We start from the raw sequence: 19900 nt of genomic DNA, 5'->3' as shown, positions 1-19900 counted from the left end.
GCATTTATTGAAACTAATATACCGATTTTAAAACGAATCCACCATAACCATTCACTTTCATTATTGCAAAATAGACGAGCAATTTTCATTATATCTCTGCAAAATTGTTAATAGAAACACTTGAAAATATGTTTTGAAAAGTAATAGAACATATTCAAATGGCGTAAGTATAACAATGAAGTAATACAAATTGAAGAAAATTTCAAATTACAGTTTAAATTCAAGTTTGCAAACATTGAAGTTATAGAAATTGAAGAAAATTTCAAATTACAGTTTTAAATTCAAGTCAGCAAACTTGTGTGCAATTATTCAAGAATAAATCAACAAAGTAATGAACGACTTTAAAACTGAATAATTAGATGATAAACTGGACCTATAGATTTTTGTTCAGAATCGTCAAGAAAAATATTGGAATCAATAACAACAATTTAAAAAAGGAAAAATATATTTTCAATTAAATATGCAATAAAGATAATTTTAAACTGAACTCCTGGATCCGTAATATACAATTCATGCCAAGTAGTAAGATAATTATTACATTTTAGTAAAGGTAGCTTAACGAGTTTCCAATATATTGACCAGGAGCAAGTCAAGATCATTTCATGTGTTTTTTCCTTTATATTATGCATGTTAAATTGGAAAAAAAGTGTATAAATAAATGTTATGACACAATGAACTAATTTTTAACTAATTAATATTATCAACTGTAATGCTTAATTAGTCATCTTTAGTTCATTAACACTCACTGTGGAAACTTTCAAAAAACGTTTTAAAAATATTCACCAACTCCTTTTTTGTTTAAAGATGAAGTTGAGTTCTGGTCATGCGATTACATTGTGAAAGGAACGGTGTGGAATTGATCAGGTTGATCATCTAGCATATAAGCATTTGTGTGTATTGCAAGGTTCTGGAATCATCAAAATGATAATAAATTAGGCCAAGTCTTGGTAAAATTACAAACAATGTAGACAGAAAGATGTATATGGTACTACACGAACAAGTGGCGTAAAAATCCTACCCTGGATTTTTACGATGTTACATGACACATTTAGAATATGAAGGCATTTAGGGAGCCGTGCTTTTCAGGGAACATGTTTGATATGATGTCCTTCCACACTTGCGTAATAACATTGATAACGCTCACAAATTATTTGTCACCTCTTCCCAGAACTCAACCTTCTCTTTAAGATTGTGTCGAAGTTTAACAAAATAAATAACACGTTCGCCACTACTGTCGATTAAACCTAAAGCAATTTAAATATTCTTTTGCTTCACCTATTGACATGTGCAAAGATGACAAAGACGGATTGAGTAATCAGAAAAAGTTTTTTTTATGGGATAAACAATAGGGTATTATAATTGCTCTTGAATTGATTTTTCGAAAGTAGCTCCAATCATGCTAAACCTAAACTAAAACAAAACAGAAAAAAGCAAAATAAACCAAAACAAAACTTAACTAAAGTAAATTAGGTTAATTAATTAACTGCCATTAGCATACTCAAAAAAAATATCAAAAAATCGCGATTGCTCAGATATAAATCGATCCTTTTGTGCTTGAGGTGAGAATTGGATATCTGAGTCACTATGGTAGTAGTAGCAGTAGGTCAGTCGCACGCCCTGGTTATACACACCGTTGAAGGGATTATCTCCAGATTGTTGGGACTTGCCGTCAGTCGGCCAGTAGATCGATTCCTTCTTCACCGACATACCATGAACCTTTAGCAAAAGATAGTATATTTTCGTATAGCACTTATTATTAATGTTTCTAAGCGCTTTACATCAATTTGTAAAAATCATCAACGGCAACTTATGTAATAAAATTAATAACGATTCATGAATTAAATTTATAAAGGAAGGAGTAAGCAATATAAAACAAAGCATAGTGAACGGTAAGGAAGATTGTACACAAGTTTACATAATACTACATGTATTGCATTTGTTAAACTTTCATATTAAGAGAAAACATAATAAATAGGCACCTAGAAGTTAACAATATACAAATCAAGTTACGAGATGTCTACAAAGTAATTACATAAGGAAGTTGATATAAACTGATAAAAGACTTCGTTCAACAGATTAAAAGAATAAAATGGATACGTCGACACGAAATCAGAAATTTCTGAATGACATATTTGTATTTCAACGGAAATATGGAGGAATAAAGTAACTCTGCCATAAATTATCTAAAATTGATAAATGATGTCCCGATTTCAGACTAATTGACGGGCAGCAACAACACTCTAAAGCCCAAAACCTTTGCAACAAGGCCATCGCATCAGTATAGCTCTATATCGCTACAATGAAACCGATAAGTAATGTTGCACTTGAATTGCTGACCGGCTATAGTGTACAATACCTACTGCTTTATTTCCTCTCCTTGGGATTTACAAATGAGGATTAATGCTGTAACAAAGGGCACTAATTCTTCGACTTGGTTTTGAAACTGGGACCTCCCGAGTACAAGATCTCTGCTCTACCACTGAGCCATCACGCCTCCTTAAAGGCACACTGTCATACTTGTAGCTACTTGCTCCCTCTATATAGAAAACTTCCCCAATCGGTGCCTGTTGGTCCCCCATGATCCTCTTTTTCTTATGTTAAATGAGAGCTGAGTTAATGAGATAGCCACCTGTCACAGTGACCTCGATGGCTCTCTGTGTGGTCTAATCCCTTCTAGCCCAGTAGTGGTGACGGTCTTTAAAGCAAAGCAATTCAACAGATTTGTTGGCCTGATTTTTTTTGGATTAAGTTTTAGGTCAGGTTGAATGGTTATACAACATGAGCTAATTATTTCTACGTTTTCAGATAATATTCAAGCATGATACTGGCGTTCATATCTGCTATTTTAGGCTTAAAGGGACTAAGTAACATTGTTCAGATGAGATAAAATGGTGCTAAGGTAGTGACTTCAATCCTAAATGTACAATCAAAGATAATCTGAAAGTTGAGTGAAAACGGATCATTATTAAAGATAAAAAAAGAAGAAAAACTAATATGATAGATTCCTTTATTCTCCCAACTATATTATTATAATTTAATTACATTTTAGGTAGATGCAAATCGTCACAAAGCAATGAATTCGCTCTAAATGCCATTCCAGATATTTAAGTGTTGAAAGATTTTTAAAAGCCTGTCTTAATATTTTCATGGACAAACGGTTATGAAAATTCAAAAAAGGTTTGGAGAATTTACTGTTAGAAGGTGTCGCACAGTTATGCCTTCAAAGAAGACCATAAATAAATTTGTGGTTTGAGAATTGTTTCAGGATTGTTTGCATGTTAGAGGGTTTGTACAGTAGAAGGAATATAATAAGTGATTGAAAAGTCACTCCCAATTTTTGTTCGTGGATGAAATTATGTCGGGTGGGGGCATGCCCCCTGCTAAAATAAATGGATATCAGTGTGAAGAGAAAAAGTATCTTTGTTGGACATTGACGGTCATCTACTCACCATTTGACATTTACCAAAGCGTGATAAAAGCATGAAGTTGGTATCAACGGGGAGGTGTATTTTCTGTGAAACAACGTTATCATTCCGGCAGCAAAAGTTGATTTTAGTGTCCGTCCCGGAAGGCGGAATGCCCTCATGTACGTCAAATGTGTCGTCATTATTTGGGTAGCCCCAATCTATGCTACTAGATGTGAAGCCTAAGGAAGAGGCCGGACAAAAATGAAAACACATGAGAAAGATTGTAAATATCCATATAGCCCCCTGAAATTCCGAGACTTGCACCATTGAGGGATAAATGGGACAAACACACACCCATATATAAACATTTCATCAGCTAACCTACAGGGCAGGCTGCTATTCAGTGCGTTCCAGAAAAGAAATTATAATTAAGCACATTATTTTATTCCCCGTGTCTAAGTATAAATAAAACAGCTTACTGAGAATTATTAGCCACAAATGATACGAGTAACTACTGTCGTACAAAAATAGAAACTGAAATATAAATAACAGCCTCTAGATCACAAAAAAAAAACATGTAGGTCTACAAGCTTAGGGTACCGGGATTAGACCGGTTTCTTCTTCCGAATTTAGGAATTAAATAGCGAAATTAGACCTATAACTTTTTAAAGGAAAAAAGAAGAAAAATTGCCATGTGGACCAATAAATACACCGTCTTTGACCTCTAACTGTAAATAGCACGGTGTTAGGTTAAGGCTCGTTCATATATGACGTTGGCAACAAGCGAAAAAGAACTCGGAGCGGTTCTTTTTATTTAAAAAATGGCAATTGCGCGCTATAAAGGTCTTACGCGTAAACCTATCTATTATATATATTAAAAAAAATGTGTACCGTATAAATTATATACACTATACAACATTTTTGTAAAAAAAAAAAGATTTAAGTAATAACAGAAACAGAAACGCGCTTCGCCAACATTGCCACTGCATATCTTAACAAGGCTTTATTATGGATTTGGTCCGTGTGGTCCAGTATAACTATTAAACTAATACATACCTTGTGGGCATGTCGAACCAAATTGGTAGATGCAATAAGATCCAGGTTGCCATTGCCATCTAGAACCAGGAATGGTAGATACGGTCTTTATGCAAAACTCTTGTCTTGAATAAAACGTTTCGTAGTTATAACCCGCAAACAGATTTACGTTGCTCCATTTGTTTTCTCGTTCATCATCTGCGACATAAAATTGAATGCGAGATCCCTCGTCCCAATCAGTAGTAGGGCAACCGTTGTAGGGCTTGGGAAGACCGTAGACCCCATCCGGCCATGTTAGAGGTATTTGGATGGCTGGATCTAACCGATAAAACGACAAGTTGAGACATGATCACATTCTGAAATGTGTTGCTACTCGTGATTTTTTTCTTCTTCAATTTCGCTGTTTTGTAGTTTTCAACGAAAGTCTTTGAATTCGCCTTCTTTTTAATAAATTACTCTTTGCGTTAAATTCAATATTTGGTTCATCTTTATAGAACTAAGCAATAATTTGTTTCTGTAATTCCTGTCTTCAATATTATTGTATACACAAATAATTTGTTATCTATACCAACAAGGGCATTGTAGGAAGCAGTTTTTTAATGAAAGTGCTGCCCTATAAAGATAAAACTATGGTTAATAACAAAAAACAAGGAGGACACCGTCTCTGAGTGAGAATTTATGTTTAACCTTTCATTGATCACCAGTGTCAATGTGCAAAGTAGCTCGTCTGCCATATGGACAAATCTGGGCCATTGTAAAGGCTTTAATAAATTGCCTATTTCCCGTTTTTACAATCCTTTGAACGACTAAATAGATAAGTTTTGCTTTGAAACGAAAATTGTATTTATTTTTAAAATAAATTAGAAAAAATAGACACATAGAAAGTGCACGCCCTTAATGGCTAGGACGGCAGACCTATCTCTCAAATATGAGCGTTGAACATTTTCTTTTGACTCTGATTCACTACATCTTTATTCAAGAAAAAAAAAACAGGTCGAGCTTTTTAAAAAAGTTATTCTCTTTCAATATACCTGAATTACAAATAAAACAGCATAACTACAAGTCTGTTATTTGACTCCTGATATGTCGGTAAAGCCTGTTAAATATTTTTAGTTACTTAGTACCTATCAAATAGCAAATTGAAAGTAAGGACTTTCTTTTCATTCTACTGCTTTTGGCAATTTTTTTCATGCGCCGTTTTCCCGAAAAACATTGTTCATAATTCTGTCCCTATCAAAAGACAAATTAAAAAGTGAAGATTTCTTTTTTCATACTTGTGCTCCTTTCCATTTCACGCCATTCGCCGTAGTTCGATAAAGCCTGGTCTATATTTCGTTTCACGCTCTCACGATCAAAAGAGGCGGTGCAGTGGCCTTCAGATATATAGTCATCTAATCCCGTCCAGTAGTCGTTTACGAAGATCTCTGGCATGGCAATCAGTATTACGCTGATGGGCTCTATAGAAAAGAAGACGAAATAAGACAAAAGTTGAATTAAAACCCATGTTCTGATCTGAAATGGGGTTCAATTTTATCAATAAACCATTTTTAGAGAAAAAAAATTCTTTCCAATAATTTATTGCATTTTACCCCAGTCCCCAACATAAACAAATCCTCTGGATGGCTATGCCTTGAGCCATAATGCATGGCCATCCAGAGGATTTGTTTGTGTTGGGGACCGGGGTAAATTATTTTTTAAATAATTCTATAAATTTGGGTTAAACAAAAATATTCCACCTATATGAGCGACAGTGTATATGAGTTCGGCCCAAAACATGCTGCATCTACATAGTTCAGTTTGAGAAAACAACGATTGGCCAATTTTACCTACAGTTTATTATCAATTTTATAATTTAGAATTGCTCTGAAATACTACTGTATATTAAGCTAACATGTTTAATCACTTTTTAGGAATAATGTGCCTTTTGAATTTGAATGTCTTAAATTGACTATTTAGATATCAATAATTATATAGTAGTTAAAAGCCTAATCACCCCTCCCAACTTTGCATTTAGCTTAGGAAGAACATGGACTTAATACGGATGGATTCTGATTATGTGCATCTTAATGAGAACATTCAGCTGTTTTAACAATAACGACTGCGTTAGCATGTTGACAAAGGAGCAGTTTTCCTCTCTTGGGTTTTGTTTGGATGATGTGCTCTGTCAGAGTGTGTCTTAAATAAAAGCATCCTCAATGGGGAGCAGCAAAATTGAAAAGCAGACGATTTTGGTGATATGAAATGTATTATTACTGATTCGCAAACTTTCGCACACACCAATGACCTTTTAAATCATTTAGAAGGCCATGATCTGTAAGAGCCCTATGCGTATTATGAGGAAATAGGGGGAAACGGGATTTTAAATCACAACCATTAATCCAAAAATAACCTCTATCTGGTAATTTCAACATGTTTGTCAAAAAAAAAAAAAATACATGTTCAGTACACGGAACAAACATTTCCGATTATGAGCCAGAACTGCACATCTATTTTCGATGATTTAGGCGAGTAATTATCTTCTGCGCATGTATATTAACATGTGTAAAATCACTATCTTGATTCTGTCCCGGCTTTTTTGCCGGCGACCATGATGAGACCAAAGGAAAGAAACATGAACGGAATGTTATTGAGACGACATTGACGGAGTCAATCACAATGAATTCGTTAAGAAAACGATGAATGTCCATCCGTAATAGGTCCATGGGAAGAACGAGTCATCCAGAGTTTGGGAAACGTCGAGGTTTTAGACTGAACGTGATTATTATCAAAGTCATGTTTTACTGTTGAGCAGAGTCTTGGAAAAATCCAAAATAAAAGCAAAATAATTTTAAAAACAATGCGTTCACTCATATGAAGCCGAAGGAGTGTTTTAAGAACTAATGTGATGTGACTGTGCCATTTTAGTAATCGTACAAGTTGATTGTGAAATATGCAATAATGCTATATTGAATTACTTTTCATAATGTGGACATAGCATGTTTATGAACTAGAATGTGATCGACTACGTCCACAGTGTAGTTAAATAGAGGTAGAGGTGTTGTGGTCGAGTGGATACGTCGCCGGACTGTCGATCACAAGGTCCGCGGTTCGAGTCGAGACGCCGCACTAATGTCCTTTTGGCAAGCTACATTTGCCACACTCCACCCAGGTGAAGTAAATGGGTACCTGGTAGAAATTTATTCCTTGAAACGCAGCGCGCGTAACAGCTGCACTGCTAAAGCCAGGGTAATTATGCTGCATTATTGTAAGCGCTTAGAGACTACTGATAAACTAAGTGTTAGGCGCTATATAAGCAAGGATAATTATAATAACCTCCTTTGTGAATTCGGGCCAGCATGTTTAGGAACTAGAATGTGATCGACTACGGCCACAGTGTAATTAAATACCCTACCGTTTAATTCATCGGTTCCGATTCTGTACTTTGAAGAACTGCTGCCGAACTTGGTTTCACTGTCCATTGCGCTATTGAATGATTCCATATCAACCGATAAGGAAGCACTGAAGCCACCATAGGCTCCTGAAGCTGAGATGCTTCCTTCAACCTGTACAATTATAATGATGATAATAATAATGATAATAATAATAATGGTAATAATAATAACAATGGTAAAACATAATAATAATGATAAAAATAATTGTAATGAAAATGACGATGATAAAAATAATTTTGTTAAAATTCAAATGGTCAAGGCGTTCTAGTGCAAAAAAATGAAAATCTCATTGCATTTACGCAAGGGTATTAATTAAACTGGGTAGGATAAAACACGGAGAAGAAAAAGATTAATTAATTAATTACATGCCAATTCAAAAAGATATGTTTTCAGACAGTGTGTATACACTTCATCATTATAGAACCCAAACAACTTTAGGCGATAGAGCTCTGAGGTGAGTTTTGTTCTTCCTCCCTCTGTGATGATTATAATTTTCATGTTTATACCCCCATATTTTGTCCATCTAATATAACGTTTTTTAACCGGGTTGCCGTTAGAGTATTTTAGTTAAATGGACGCTATAATTTGAAATAACGTCAACTACATTAAAAAAAACACAAAGTATCAGAAACTGCAAGAGGCCCAACTAACTATCTCTTTGGGTATTTTGATCAGAAATTAAATTCCAGTGCTGAAAAAGTGTCGCAGATTTAGAAAAGGGATAGTTTCAGGCAGCGAGCTCCAAGAATATTCCTATATTACTATATGACAGTATTCGGGCTGCTCGCTTACAAATATCGGCATGATTTAGGAAGCATGCCGCCCGAATATTACCTTATTCATCCCACTTGATATCGAAATGAACTTTAAACCACAATTGGGGGGTAACAGATAACTTTTTAACTATTAAAAGGATGCCGTGACTTTAAAAAAAAGTTTAAAAACGCTGACCTAGGAGACTAAAGACTAGTCCCCCATCCCCCCGTGACTGAGTCCTGCAGGCTACACCACTTTTAGCCAGTATGATATCACATTTGATAAATACCCTCATAAATGCTCAAGCATTTTCTAGGGCCTGACCTTTAACCTTACCTGCAAGAGAGATATAGCTCGAGCATGGTTGTCTTACGTTTCCAACATATTTTTCAAATCGGGTCAAATACCCCCCAAAATAGCGTTTATTTAGACTATGAATATAAAGGCTTTGCTATGTCAGGCACGTAGGCTGGCACTCAAATCTGGTAACGTTGGACATTTTACAATAATGTAACCCAATCAGATCAAATTGCATTTAGGGGAGAAAATCAAAAGCGGTTTGTGCACTGAGGGATTGTCAATTTTTATCACGATCGCAACTACTTCCCAAAAATCAACAAGAAAATAACGCATTACGTAATCCGGAGACGATTTCTAAAGGACATGTCCTTGAGACGACTTTCTCCTTGATCAAAAAATGTCATCTTTTCTCTTCCTTCTCCTCCTAACTTTACAAACTGGCTGCAGTAGAGACATTCTGACATACTGCTATTAAAGGTGACAAAAGAGTAATATAGCTGTATTAATTCATGCCATTTCCGTTATCTACTATCTTTAAAAAGGAAGAGAGTGCAGTTTCAGATGCAAAATATCGACGGGTCATTGACAACATTCCAACACGCTAGACACTTCATCCATCCTTCACTTGTTTAATGTTTTGGCCTCAGGTTTTGAATTTTACTTTTAATCTTTAAAAAAAAAAAGATGCCCGTATTGATGTGGAGCGTACCCTGTGGTGGTCTGTCTACAACATGTTGGGGGGGGGGGGTGGGGAATCAAGTAACGTATTAATTTCGCTGTGGATCCTCGAATTCTTTTGTTTGCACTGTTTGAATGTTAATGTAAAATTCCCCTTAATCCTAACCAAATTTGATTATCTCTTTTAATAATTAAAACCTGCAGTTGTGTTGTTCATGGAAAAATTGCTAGATATGGGATTAGCCATGGTTGGCATTACAACTGAAGGATTCGATTTTTGGGTCAGAATATTAGCCTTTTTGGGTCAAAAAAAAATTGCGAAAACCCCACTATCGATCGATATAGTTCGAAGCAGGTGTGTTTGGCTGACGCGTAAGCAGAATGTTCAAGACACAACATAATTTAAAGACATTGTCATGGAATTACCCATTACCACTCACACATACACATACACGCATACACACACGTACTTACCCACACGCACACATAAATGCATATCTGGTGAACGTTCTTACATTTTGAGCTGCATAATTGACGAAGGTTGATCGTTTTTCTTCCAAGTTTTCACCTTCCCTAATTCCCAGATCAGCCTGTACGATAGCATGCTATTGAATATAAAATAATAGTAAGGTTGTTATTTTTGTTTTTATTGTTATTAATTAGTATTACTATTAATATTATTAGTAGTATTATAATTAGTATAGGCCTAATAATTAATTTATTCGTATATTTACTTACTCCTGATATAACAACTTCTACTACTACTACTACTACTACTACTTAATACTAATTATATTACTAATGGTAATACTCATGATGATAATAATATTTATATTCATAAATGGCCTTTTCCGGAAGATATTATATGATTTATCCAATATTCATTTATTCCTTTGACCATGAACACATTTAAGAATAATAAATTCGAAGTAATATGTAAAAATATACAGAGTGAAATGAGAAATAATGGCATGTGGGCTGGGGTTCGCGAATTCGAAATTCTCCCCTTTTGCCTAACATGTAACATTCCACATACCATTCCGAAAAATATGATAGATACTGCACGGAAAACAAATATAGTTGTAATAATTGCGGGGCGTCAGAAAGGACATCATTAATGCTGATGAGATCTATTTAGGGGTGTATTTTTACCGTTCCCCAGGCTTCCATGAATTCCATATAATCTGCTTCCGTGTAGGTCTGTGGAAGGCGGCAGGCGGCAGCCACAAAGCCGGGTGAGAGTAAATGCTTCCCGGTGAGCGCAAGTTCCGTCCGGTAACGTGCTTGTCCAAGGTTTGTGACTGTATCGTTACTTAGAAACACAGATCCTTCACCAGACGTTTTGTCAGCCACTTGTTGGTAACCTACAGGAATTATTTCCATTATTTATTTTCTTTATACTCTTTAACCGTTAACATGGTTAACCTACATAATGCCATGCATTTTTTTTTACATTGAATTCATACATTCTACTACATTCTAGCTATACTCATTTTTTTAAAGGTGATTGGTACATATTGATAATAATATAATTTACCATGATTTCATTTTGAAGCAAATATACTGTTCTTCACACTTCAGTGTCACACCAATCTAACATTCATCACAATAGATACTGCAACAGCTAGGTCACCAAATATAATATATATGTATATTGAACAACATACGAATTTCCCTCTCTTCAAACTTCAGTCACACCACCAGACTTCAAATGGACTTCAAACATGCCCTCAGTCCCAAAATAGAGTTCGAAAAAGAGGGAAGAAGAGGCCTGATTAATGTTTGGTCCTTGTTGTATTGCCTGTCAAAGAATTGCCACACTTGCGCCCCCACCTCCTGCCCGAGAATTATTGATCCACCTCGAATAGAGATTTATAGGTAGAGAGGGGAAAGTATAGGACTATAATGGAACAAAAAGGGAAGAACATTAAGAAATTGAGTTACAGTAAACAAAAATGTGAATAAATATATAAATTGGAAGGGAGAAAGAGAGAGAGAGAGAGAGAGAGAGTGGGGGAGATAGAGAGAAAAATAAGATAGGAGAGATGGAGATGAGGGGATCTAACGAATCTTATAACCATTTAGATGAATGTAATGTATTTTTCGTTATGCTTTTGGTGTGGGGTTGGACTCGTTATGGGGCTTTCACATATACACTCCGGGGTCCGTAAAGGCGAGTAAAAACAGACATTTTGGGAATTTTCGGCCGGTGTCCGGCCGGTTGCCGTGAAGTTCCTACGGGCGCCGGGACAGTTTTTTTTAAAGCCGTATGGGCTCCGTGGTGCTGAAATGGCTGCTCCCAATTCCCCAGGCGTTTTCATCTGACCGTTAGGCCGTAGAAAGCCCGTAAAGGGCCCGTAGGGCATCATACGGGTCCCGTGCGGGCTCCGGACGGTGCACGGACCGGCCCCTCACGATTTTGGGGGTCGATTCTCATGAAAATCTTTACCGGTGCCTTGTGGTGCTCAAGGGTTCCGTACGTGTATCCTACGGCTCCCTCACGGGCCCCTCAATAGCCCCGGGTGATATGCACAACAACAGGCGTCTGCAATCTGGGGGCCATTTAAAATGAATATTGCCCGTGCGGGACCCTCACGGCGGCATCTCGAAATGGACAACGCAGCTTTAACTACAGGAGGTGCGGATGCCAGAGGACACATACAGAGTGAGTCAGAAAAAATGTCCCACTTTTTAAAAGTTGTATTGTTTGAAGTATGAAAATTTAATCATGAGTTTCATGATATGTCTTGATAGAGTTATCCTCTCAGTACATTTAGGTACCATTTTCATTTGAATCTCTGCATGCATGATTGAACATCAGACAATCATTACCAGACTGCCAGATCTCACTTGCGCCAAGTGGCTAGGTGAGGAATAAAATAATATTTTGAACAAAGACAGCCAGTTTTTTTTCAATTATCCAATTAGCCAGACAGACAAAACACACAAACACATGCACACGCACGCACACACACACACACACACACACACACACATGCACAGGCACACAAATGAGTATTCCATTCCCGACAAGGCCCACCCAAACTGTTACTTTTTGTCGGGAATTCTCCTTATCGTACGAAAAGTTGAGTGACCGCTGTCCTCCTAGTGCGTATTGGCGGATGTTCTGCTTCATGATGAAAATGATGATGATGATGATGATGAAGAAGATTAAAATGATGACAATTATGATGATGATGACATGATGGTGGTAGTGAATGTGTACTAAAGCGATCTTGATAAAAATCAATGCTCAATCAGAAAAGGGGTAATTATGAAACAATTGTCACCGTGAGAGTGATGTGTGTGTTGTGTGTGCGTGTGTGCGTGTGTGAGCGTGTGTGTGTGTGTCTAACTGTCTTTGTTCAATGCACTGTTTTATTCCTCATCAAGTAACTTGGCGCAAGTGAGATCTGGCAGTCTTGTAAAGATTGTCTGATATTCAGTCATGCATGCAGAAATTCAAATGAAAATGGTACCTAAATGTAGTGGGAGGATAACTCTAGCAAGACATATCATGAAACCCATGATTAAATATTCATACTTCAAACAATACAAATTTTAAAAAGTGGGACATTTTTTTCTGACTCACTCTGTAGTTCAGTGCACCGCACGTCACCCGGCCGGGCGCCTTGAGGACCCCGGCCGGGCCCCGGGAGGGCACCTTCCGGGAGCCATGGGTGCACCTGCTCATCGGATGGAGCCCGTAAGGTTACCGGTCGGCACTCGGCCGGCACCCTGCCGGCACCCTTACGGGCGCCTTGCATTTGACTCGATCAATTTTCTCCGGGCACCTCCCGGGCACCGCAGAATATGTGACCACAAATGCCGTAGAAATGAAAATCGGAAGTTTCCCGTACGGTCTCTAAATCCACGGCAAGCCGTCGGGTAGGCAAAATCGTACAGGGCCCGGTTTATATGTGACCTAAGCATTAGCGTTACTGTGGTATTAAGACGACTTACGGGCACTTGCAGCGAATTGGACCTCGGCCATGACACCTTCGTATCCACCTGCAAAGAAATAGATCGAAGGAGATTAGCATGATTGGTGGTGTTGGTTGTAGGGTACGAGGAACAATAGGAGTGGAAGTAGTGGAGCAGGGGCGGATTCAGGGGCGTGCGAGAAATACATGATTAGTGATACACGTTGAACGGAAGAGTTGTCCGTGTCTACGAAACGATTCATTCACCAAATTTAATATTTCAGATTCACAGACATTTAGTAATCTTATATTTCAAACATTTAAACTCTCTTATTATGAGTCCTATTTATTCCGTACTTTCGCCATTCTGTCTCTCTTATTTGTTCTGCTTTCATACAGATGAGTGATTTCCCATCAATATGGCTAAATAGGGTGATCCTCCGGTCTACATGCAGCAACTTGTCTACACTCATTTATTTGTGCGTGCCTAACAAAAATACAATATTCGATATTTCTAAAGACTGAAGTCAGTAAAATTCATGTCATCCATCACGTATCAAAATCTTTAAAAAAAATAGTGTTATACTTTATTTGTTCTTGCAATTTGTGATTCATAAGGCCTTATACAATATCGTTTCACTTTTGCAAACGTTAAAGCTCCTCTTAAAGTGTTGGGAGTCCCAACAATTTTGATGGCAAAATTTCGCCTAAATTGTATCATAATGTGAAAGAGGATGAAATTTAAAACACATTTCTGGTCAGGATTTTCTGATTTTTTTTTCTTTAATACTTTTACTTCGGCGGCCTCGTTTTTTTTTTTTGCCGTTATCGTTGTTCTTAGTATTTCCTCGTTAGCTCTAATATCTCTCACTCATATTACTTTTTATCTTTCCCTTCCATTTTTCTTCTCTTCTTATCTTTCTCTCTAAACCTTTTTTTCCTTTCCCCCCTTTTCTTTCATTCCTTTCCCATTTCCTTTCTCTTTTCTTCTTCTCCCTTTTCTTTGTTTCTCTTTTCATATTTTCTCCTTTTCTCTTTCCCTTTTTTTCCTTTTTAGTGTGGGGGTGTCACGTCCTCCCCCTCTTCAAGCGACTTCCCTGTCTGCAAAGGTCCATTGTTGCTTGGAAGTTGTATAATTGTAAAAATTTCCCTTCCGTTAGTAATGATTTCCCAAGTTTAGATAACACTCACCTGTTACTTCAACTTGAGCGGCGAGTTTGGAAGCATAACTTTTTGTACCATGAAACGTTGACAGTGATGATTCTGAAAAGGCACTGTCTCGCGGTACGAACGATATCTCGTCGGGAATGCGACTCGTCAGGTCAGCAGTTGTTTGCCCTTGGTCATAAGTGAATTTGAAGATCCGTCGACTGATCAATATACCTGGATCTACGCCTCCAGTTTGTAAGTCACCTCCTTCAGGGTTACCATCTATAATGTTATAGCCGACACCGACAAAGAGGACGCCGTGCTGGATCGGAAGCTCATCTGCCGTAACCCAACAGCGTTTGACATCTTGAATTATTAACAGTGTCGAGATGATAAGAAGAAAAACATGTTTTCCGCCAAACATTCTGGATGGTCCTCGAATGCTACAAGAAAATAATGTACTGAGAGTGTTACGAGTAGCGGCCTGTGCGTCTAAAGGTGGGTTACTCAAAATGAATGATTGGAAGGTTGTACGGCACTTGCTCCTATATGACAACATATCTGCGTTACTCTCTTACACTAAGCACATTCTGTTTAACCCTAAATCCAAGGCTCTACTTACACTAACCCTTAAACCCTAACCTTAAAGTTAACCTATAACCAAAATGTAACCCTAGGCTTTAACATATATAGTACATTTGACGAAATAAAACCAAGCAATTGTAGAAGGGGCAAATGTCTGGTAATCGCTGTAAAATGCGGTATTTTTTGAGCTAAATACAAACGCAACCCTAAAGATCGGTGCTGTTGGTTCAGAATATGTTGGTAGATGAAATCGCCAGAGTCAACTGTATGGTTACAAACTGTGTAATCTAAAAGAAGACAGCACATCGGTCAGAGAATTCTACCGATTTGGCAGTCGCTCCGGGAGACGCAGGGAGGCGGTGTCGGTATGATTATTTACATCTTTTCTAGAATGCTGCAAGTTGTATAACGTTCTGGCATCGACAGCAAATGTTTCTATTATTTCAATAGTTAACAAACTATTTAGTTATTTATTTATTTATTTATTATTTTTTTTGTTGGGGGGGGGGGGAGGGGGGAGGGGTTAGTTACACAAATCTGAGATAAGCTCTCAAATTAAATCTTCAGTACATTTTTCACTATTGTAATTCTCATTTTGCTGATTTGATATACTGCTAATTTGATATCAGAATGGATCATACCTTTAATGATAAAACTGATCTTGAATTAGTAGATGTTCCGCTTTAACATGATGTATAACCCATTAAAATAGGGTCTTCCTAACCAAATGAAAAAAAGGGGAACAATTCCAGTCCAGTAATTACTTTAAATTATAAAAAATGCCTTTGGGAAAAGTGTGCTGTTTATCAAATCACCCTGATTTACAAATTATTGTGCAATTTTACAAAATGAGGATTTTTTATCACATAATTTGTTTAATACTGGGTATTTTTACCACGCTCATATCACGCTATTAAGGTGCTGAAGGCGCTCCATTATTACCCCAGATCCAATGAAGAGCTATTTTTGGTTCTCACATCATTCAAATAATTTCGACCTATCGGTAAGAATTCAACACCTGGGTGGAGAGCAGCAAATGTAGTGAAATTGTCCTTAATTGTATATAACAACGTGTGATTAATATAACATATACGCACTGGTAAAGTGTGTCATATATCATTTTTGGAGGACGGCCGAAGGAAGAAATACTTTCCCTCGTTATCATTTTTCCCTCAACAATGTGCGCTTAGTGAAAATATAACTCTTTGGGAAAAATTTGACTCCCATTACACACCGTAACAAAACAAATTATCTCTATAAAATCTATAAAACCAGAGAGTACCAGATATCGATTACAATAAAACTAAAATACATAGACTTATGCGTACAACATGTGACTCTATACAGAGTAGGGTTATTCTGTACCATTAGGAAATGTTCAATATAATACTACGTTTAAGCGGAGGGCCAAAGTCAAATATCATGCTAAGTTTTTATTTGTCTGCCACTACCACACTAACTAAGCACAACTTGTTTACTCGAAAGATTTTATCATAATACACACTATTTTAGAGGTGTATTTTTTATATTGGAGCGAACTTCCCTAAATCGGAGGGGGCGTCCCAAAAAGTGGCTTTTTTGACGAAAAATACTATTTTATAAAGAATATTTTAGGGAAACCTTGAACCAGCATAAGTTTGGTGTTAAATAATAGAAAATTGAATTATCTCTATTTTGATATCAATTCCAATGGAATTGGGATTAATTAACATCAAACATTTAAGTAAAAAACATGATTTTTTTTTAGTGATATTTTTTCGAGATATTGAATGTTATTAAAAACTGTTATTTTTTTTCATATATCAAAATCGGAGACATGCATTTTTTCGAAACTTTCTAGAAATTTTACCCATGAACAAGGACAATATCCTGTGCGAAGGAGAGGCTTATAATCTATTTCAATGAAAAGTTATAGCAACCCAAAATTATTTAATTGTTTCCACAAATTCGACATTTTTGCCCACATGTGTATTATAAACTGTATGCATATACGTGTCCTAGTGTATTGAGGACGTGTTTGGTGTGTTTACATCGAGTTGTAAAGATAATTTTAAAGTAAAACCTCTAATCACCATGGAGGTGGTGTCAAAAGATGGATAATTCAAATACCTTCAAGTTTAGTGAGTGAAAAATATGTCGGAAAAGCACCTTTTCGGATCACAATTTATATGTCACACATTAAATAACTTAATGAAGTTGATATCAACTTGGAGGTAGTTTAATTATTCATCTCTTGGCACCAAATACATGATGATTAGAGGTTTTACTTCAAAGTTATCTTCAAAACTCGATGTAAACACACCAACACGTCATTAATACAATAATACACGTAAACTATATTCATACAGTTAATACACATATGGGCAAAAATTTAGTTTTTGTGGAAATCAAATCAGTAACTTTTGGTTGCTATAACTCTTTGTTGAAAATAGATATAAGCCTCGCTTTAGCACATGATATTTTCCCTGTACATGGGTAAATTTCTAGAAGGTTTGGAAATAATGCATGTCTCCGATTTTGATATAATTATGGAAAAAAATAACAGTTTTTGATAACATTCAATATTCCGAGGAAAAACAAATTATCATGTTTTTACTTACAATTTTTAAGATTTTAATTGATCCCAATTCAATGAAAATTAAGATAATTAAATATTCCTTGATATGACACCAACCCCAGGGTGGTTCAAAGTTTCCTTAAAGTAGCTGAGCGAAGGTTTCAAAAGGCTTTTAACCTTAATAATGTTGGTATCATTGCAAAGTTAATGTTACAATCTTTCTGATGGTTCATATTTAGTTATCAAAAATTGTTACAGAATTAACTTATCTGCTATTAAAAGTGGTGAAATTACTACCCGATTATTTCGCCCTTGATCGGCCCGCTATTGTGACGTACGATTTGTGACGTATGAGGTTGGGCACATGAGCGCGAGAGTGCTCTCACACAACTCTCGCCTGCATGTATTATACGTATACAAATGCCACTCGAACGCTAAATATCTGATCAAAATGTCCGAGCTCGAAAAAGAGGTTTTACTCGATTTAGAATTCGAAGTTGATAAGCACAGCTCCACAACTAGTGACAGTGGTACTGGTAGTGATAATGACGACGATGATGATGGGGGTGTAGAAGGGATGGAAAAAAGAGAACAATTCGGAGAAGATTGTGTCGATGCTGGTGCAGGTCAAGTGATAGTTTATCAGCGCGAGCTGGCTGAGCTGCCAGCTAGCCGCCGCTCAGCTCCCCCGGTCCCGCTCAACTGGCGATCGAACTGTCATGCACCTTGTCACTGGGGTAACTAGGCGAGACATTTTCTAATTTTTCGGGATGTGTAGGGCTTTTTAGCAAATTTCACGGATAAAAAAACAAAGACGATTAGATGTGAGATTATATTTGGCGAAAATCAATTACAAATATGCACCATTCATAAATAGAACTGCAGATGCAGGACATAAAAATGCAAAGGGATCTTAGGAAAATACACAGAACGAAAGGGTATTTGGACAAATCGAACTGCACGAGTCACCCCTCGTATTATATAACATACATTTGCTTAATATTATATGTAATTACATGATTTTTAGAGATTTTTATTCCACTTTCTGGTCAGGATATGAAGCATGCAAAGTCTGGATATTGTATACGTATAAGCCTATGCAAAATACCGCACGCGAGCTGTGCGAGAGGCGAGCTTGAGGCCTAGAATTGCGATCGTGCCCAAGCAGTGACGTCATAATCGGCCTACTGCGCGAACAAACTGTTCAAGCCAGGAATAGAAGTTTGAGAAGGTTCTTGTAAAAAGCTTCTTAGCGCATTTCATTTATATTTACAAGACTTTAGAGCAGAATGTGTGTGTTCAAATTGGTCTACGCTATCCGGACATGTATAATTTGCCCATTTTTAGTGGTAACGTGCAATTTCTTCGCCAGCTTCTTTAAAATATTCTTTATAAAACAGTTTTTAATCAAAAGGGCAGCTTTTTAGGACGCTCCCTACGATTCAGGGGTGTTCGCTACAATAAAAGAAAACACCTCTGAAATGTTGTGTATCATTGTAAAATCTTTCGAATAAACAAGGTGTGCTTAGTTTGTGTGGTAGTGGCAGGCAAACCTCTATTTTCTGACTTTGGCCAGCTTACAGTCGAATCTACAGGATTTATATTACACTGAACATTTAATGGATGTTAAAGTTTGCTTACCATACACTTTGGAAAAATCTTGGTAACTGATTCTTTCTTCTAAGGCACGACAGGATAGAGGCATCTGTCTCGACGTATTAAACGACGTTACAGCTATAGTTGGCGAGATACCGCCTAAAAGTGATTCTACACCAACCGAGTTCTCTGTATTTATTGAGATGATTGGACTGCCTGCCAGATCACTTTGATCGCTATTGCCAAGCCCGTAACTTACAGGCCGATGAGATTAATATCTATCATGACCACAATATTAAGTCTGAAAAAGCAAACCACACCATATGGTTCTTGGTTTTTGGTTTTTGGACTGCCTGCCAGATCACTTTGATCGCTATTGCCAAGCCCGTAACTTCTCTGAGGAACAATTAATAATAATAATAATAATCTTTCAAAGTCAACTCCAAATTTGATTAAGTTAAACCGAAAATGGAAATTACAGGT

The 19900-nt window shown here is 36.8% G+C and overlaps 1 protein-coding gene across 1 annotated transcript; it reads right to left on the bottom strand.

Moving 5' to 3' along the window:
- Positions 1 to 1101: 1101 nt before the first annotated feature.
- LOC579521 lies at positions 1102 to 19560 on the bottom strand. The gene is made up of 10 exons (XM_011678176.2): positions 19463 to 19560; positions 14722 to 15122; positions 13571 to 13618; positions 10760 to 10971; positions 10123 to 10212; positions 7834 to 7984; positions 5717 to 5899; positions 4464 to 4760; positions 3450 to 3646; positions 1102 to 1716 (listed from the first exon to the last, which is right to left on the bottom strand). Exons 2-10 carry the CDS (start codon positions 15101 to 15103, stop codon positions 1480 to 1482), a joined length of 1797 nt encoding a protein of 598 aa, XP_011676478.1. The 5' UTR covers positions 15104 to 15122; positions 19463 to 19560; the 3' UTR covers positions 1102 to 1479.
- Positions 19561 to 19900: the final 340 nt, after the last annotated feature.

This window comes from Strongylocentrotus purpuratus, unplaced genomic scaffold, assembly GCF_000002235.5.
Source record: "Strongylocentrotus purpuratus isolate Spur 01 unplaced genomic scaffold, Spur_5.0 spur5_scaffold_17, whole genome shotgun sequence".
In the NCBI taxonomy this organism is placed as follows: domain Eukaryota; kingdom Metazoa; phylum Echinodermata; class Echinoidea; order Camarodonta; family Strongylocentrotidae; genus Strongylocentrotus; species Strongylocentrotus purpuratus.
The sequence above is the reverse complement of the archived record's forward strand: the minus strand, read 5'-3'. Positions and strand labels throughout refer to the sequence as shown.

Bases quoted from the DNA above. Each gene is read 5' to 3' on its own strand.
- LOC579521 (XM_011678176.2), bottom strand. From the start codon at position 15,103: ATGTTTGGCGGAAAACATGTTTTTCTTCTTATCATCTCGACACTGTTA. The intron at 10,972-13,570 runs GTAAGTCGTCTT...TAATTCCTGTAG, and splicing joins CCAATTCGCTGCAAGTGCCC to GTTACCAACAAGTGGCTGAC. The intron at 5,900-7,833 runs GTAGGGTATTTA...TCTTTTCTATAG, and splicing joins CGGAACCGATGAATTAAACG to AGCCCATCAGCGTAATACTG.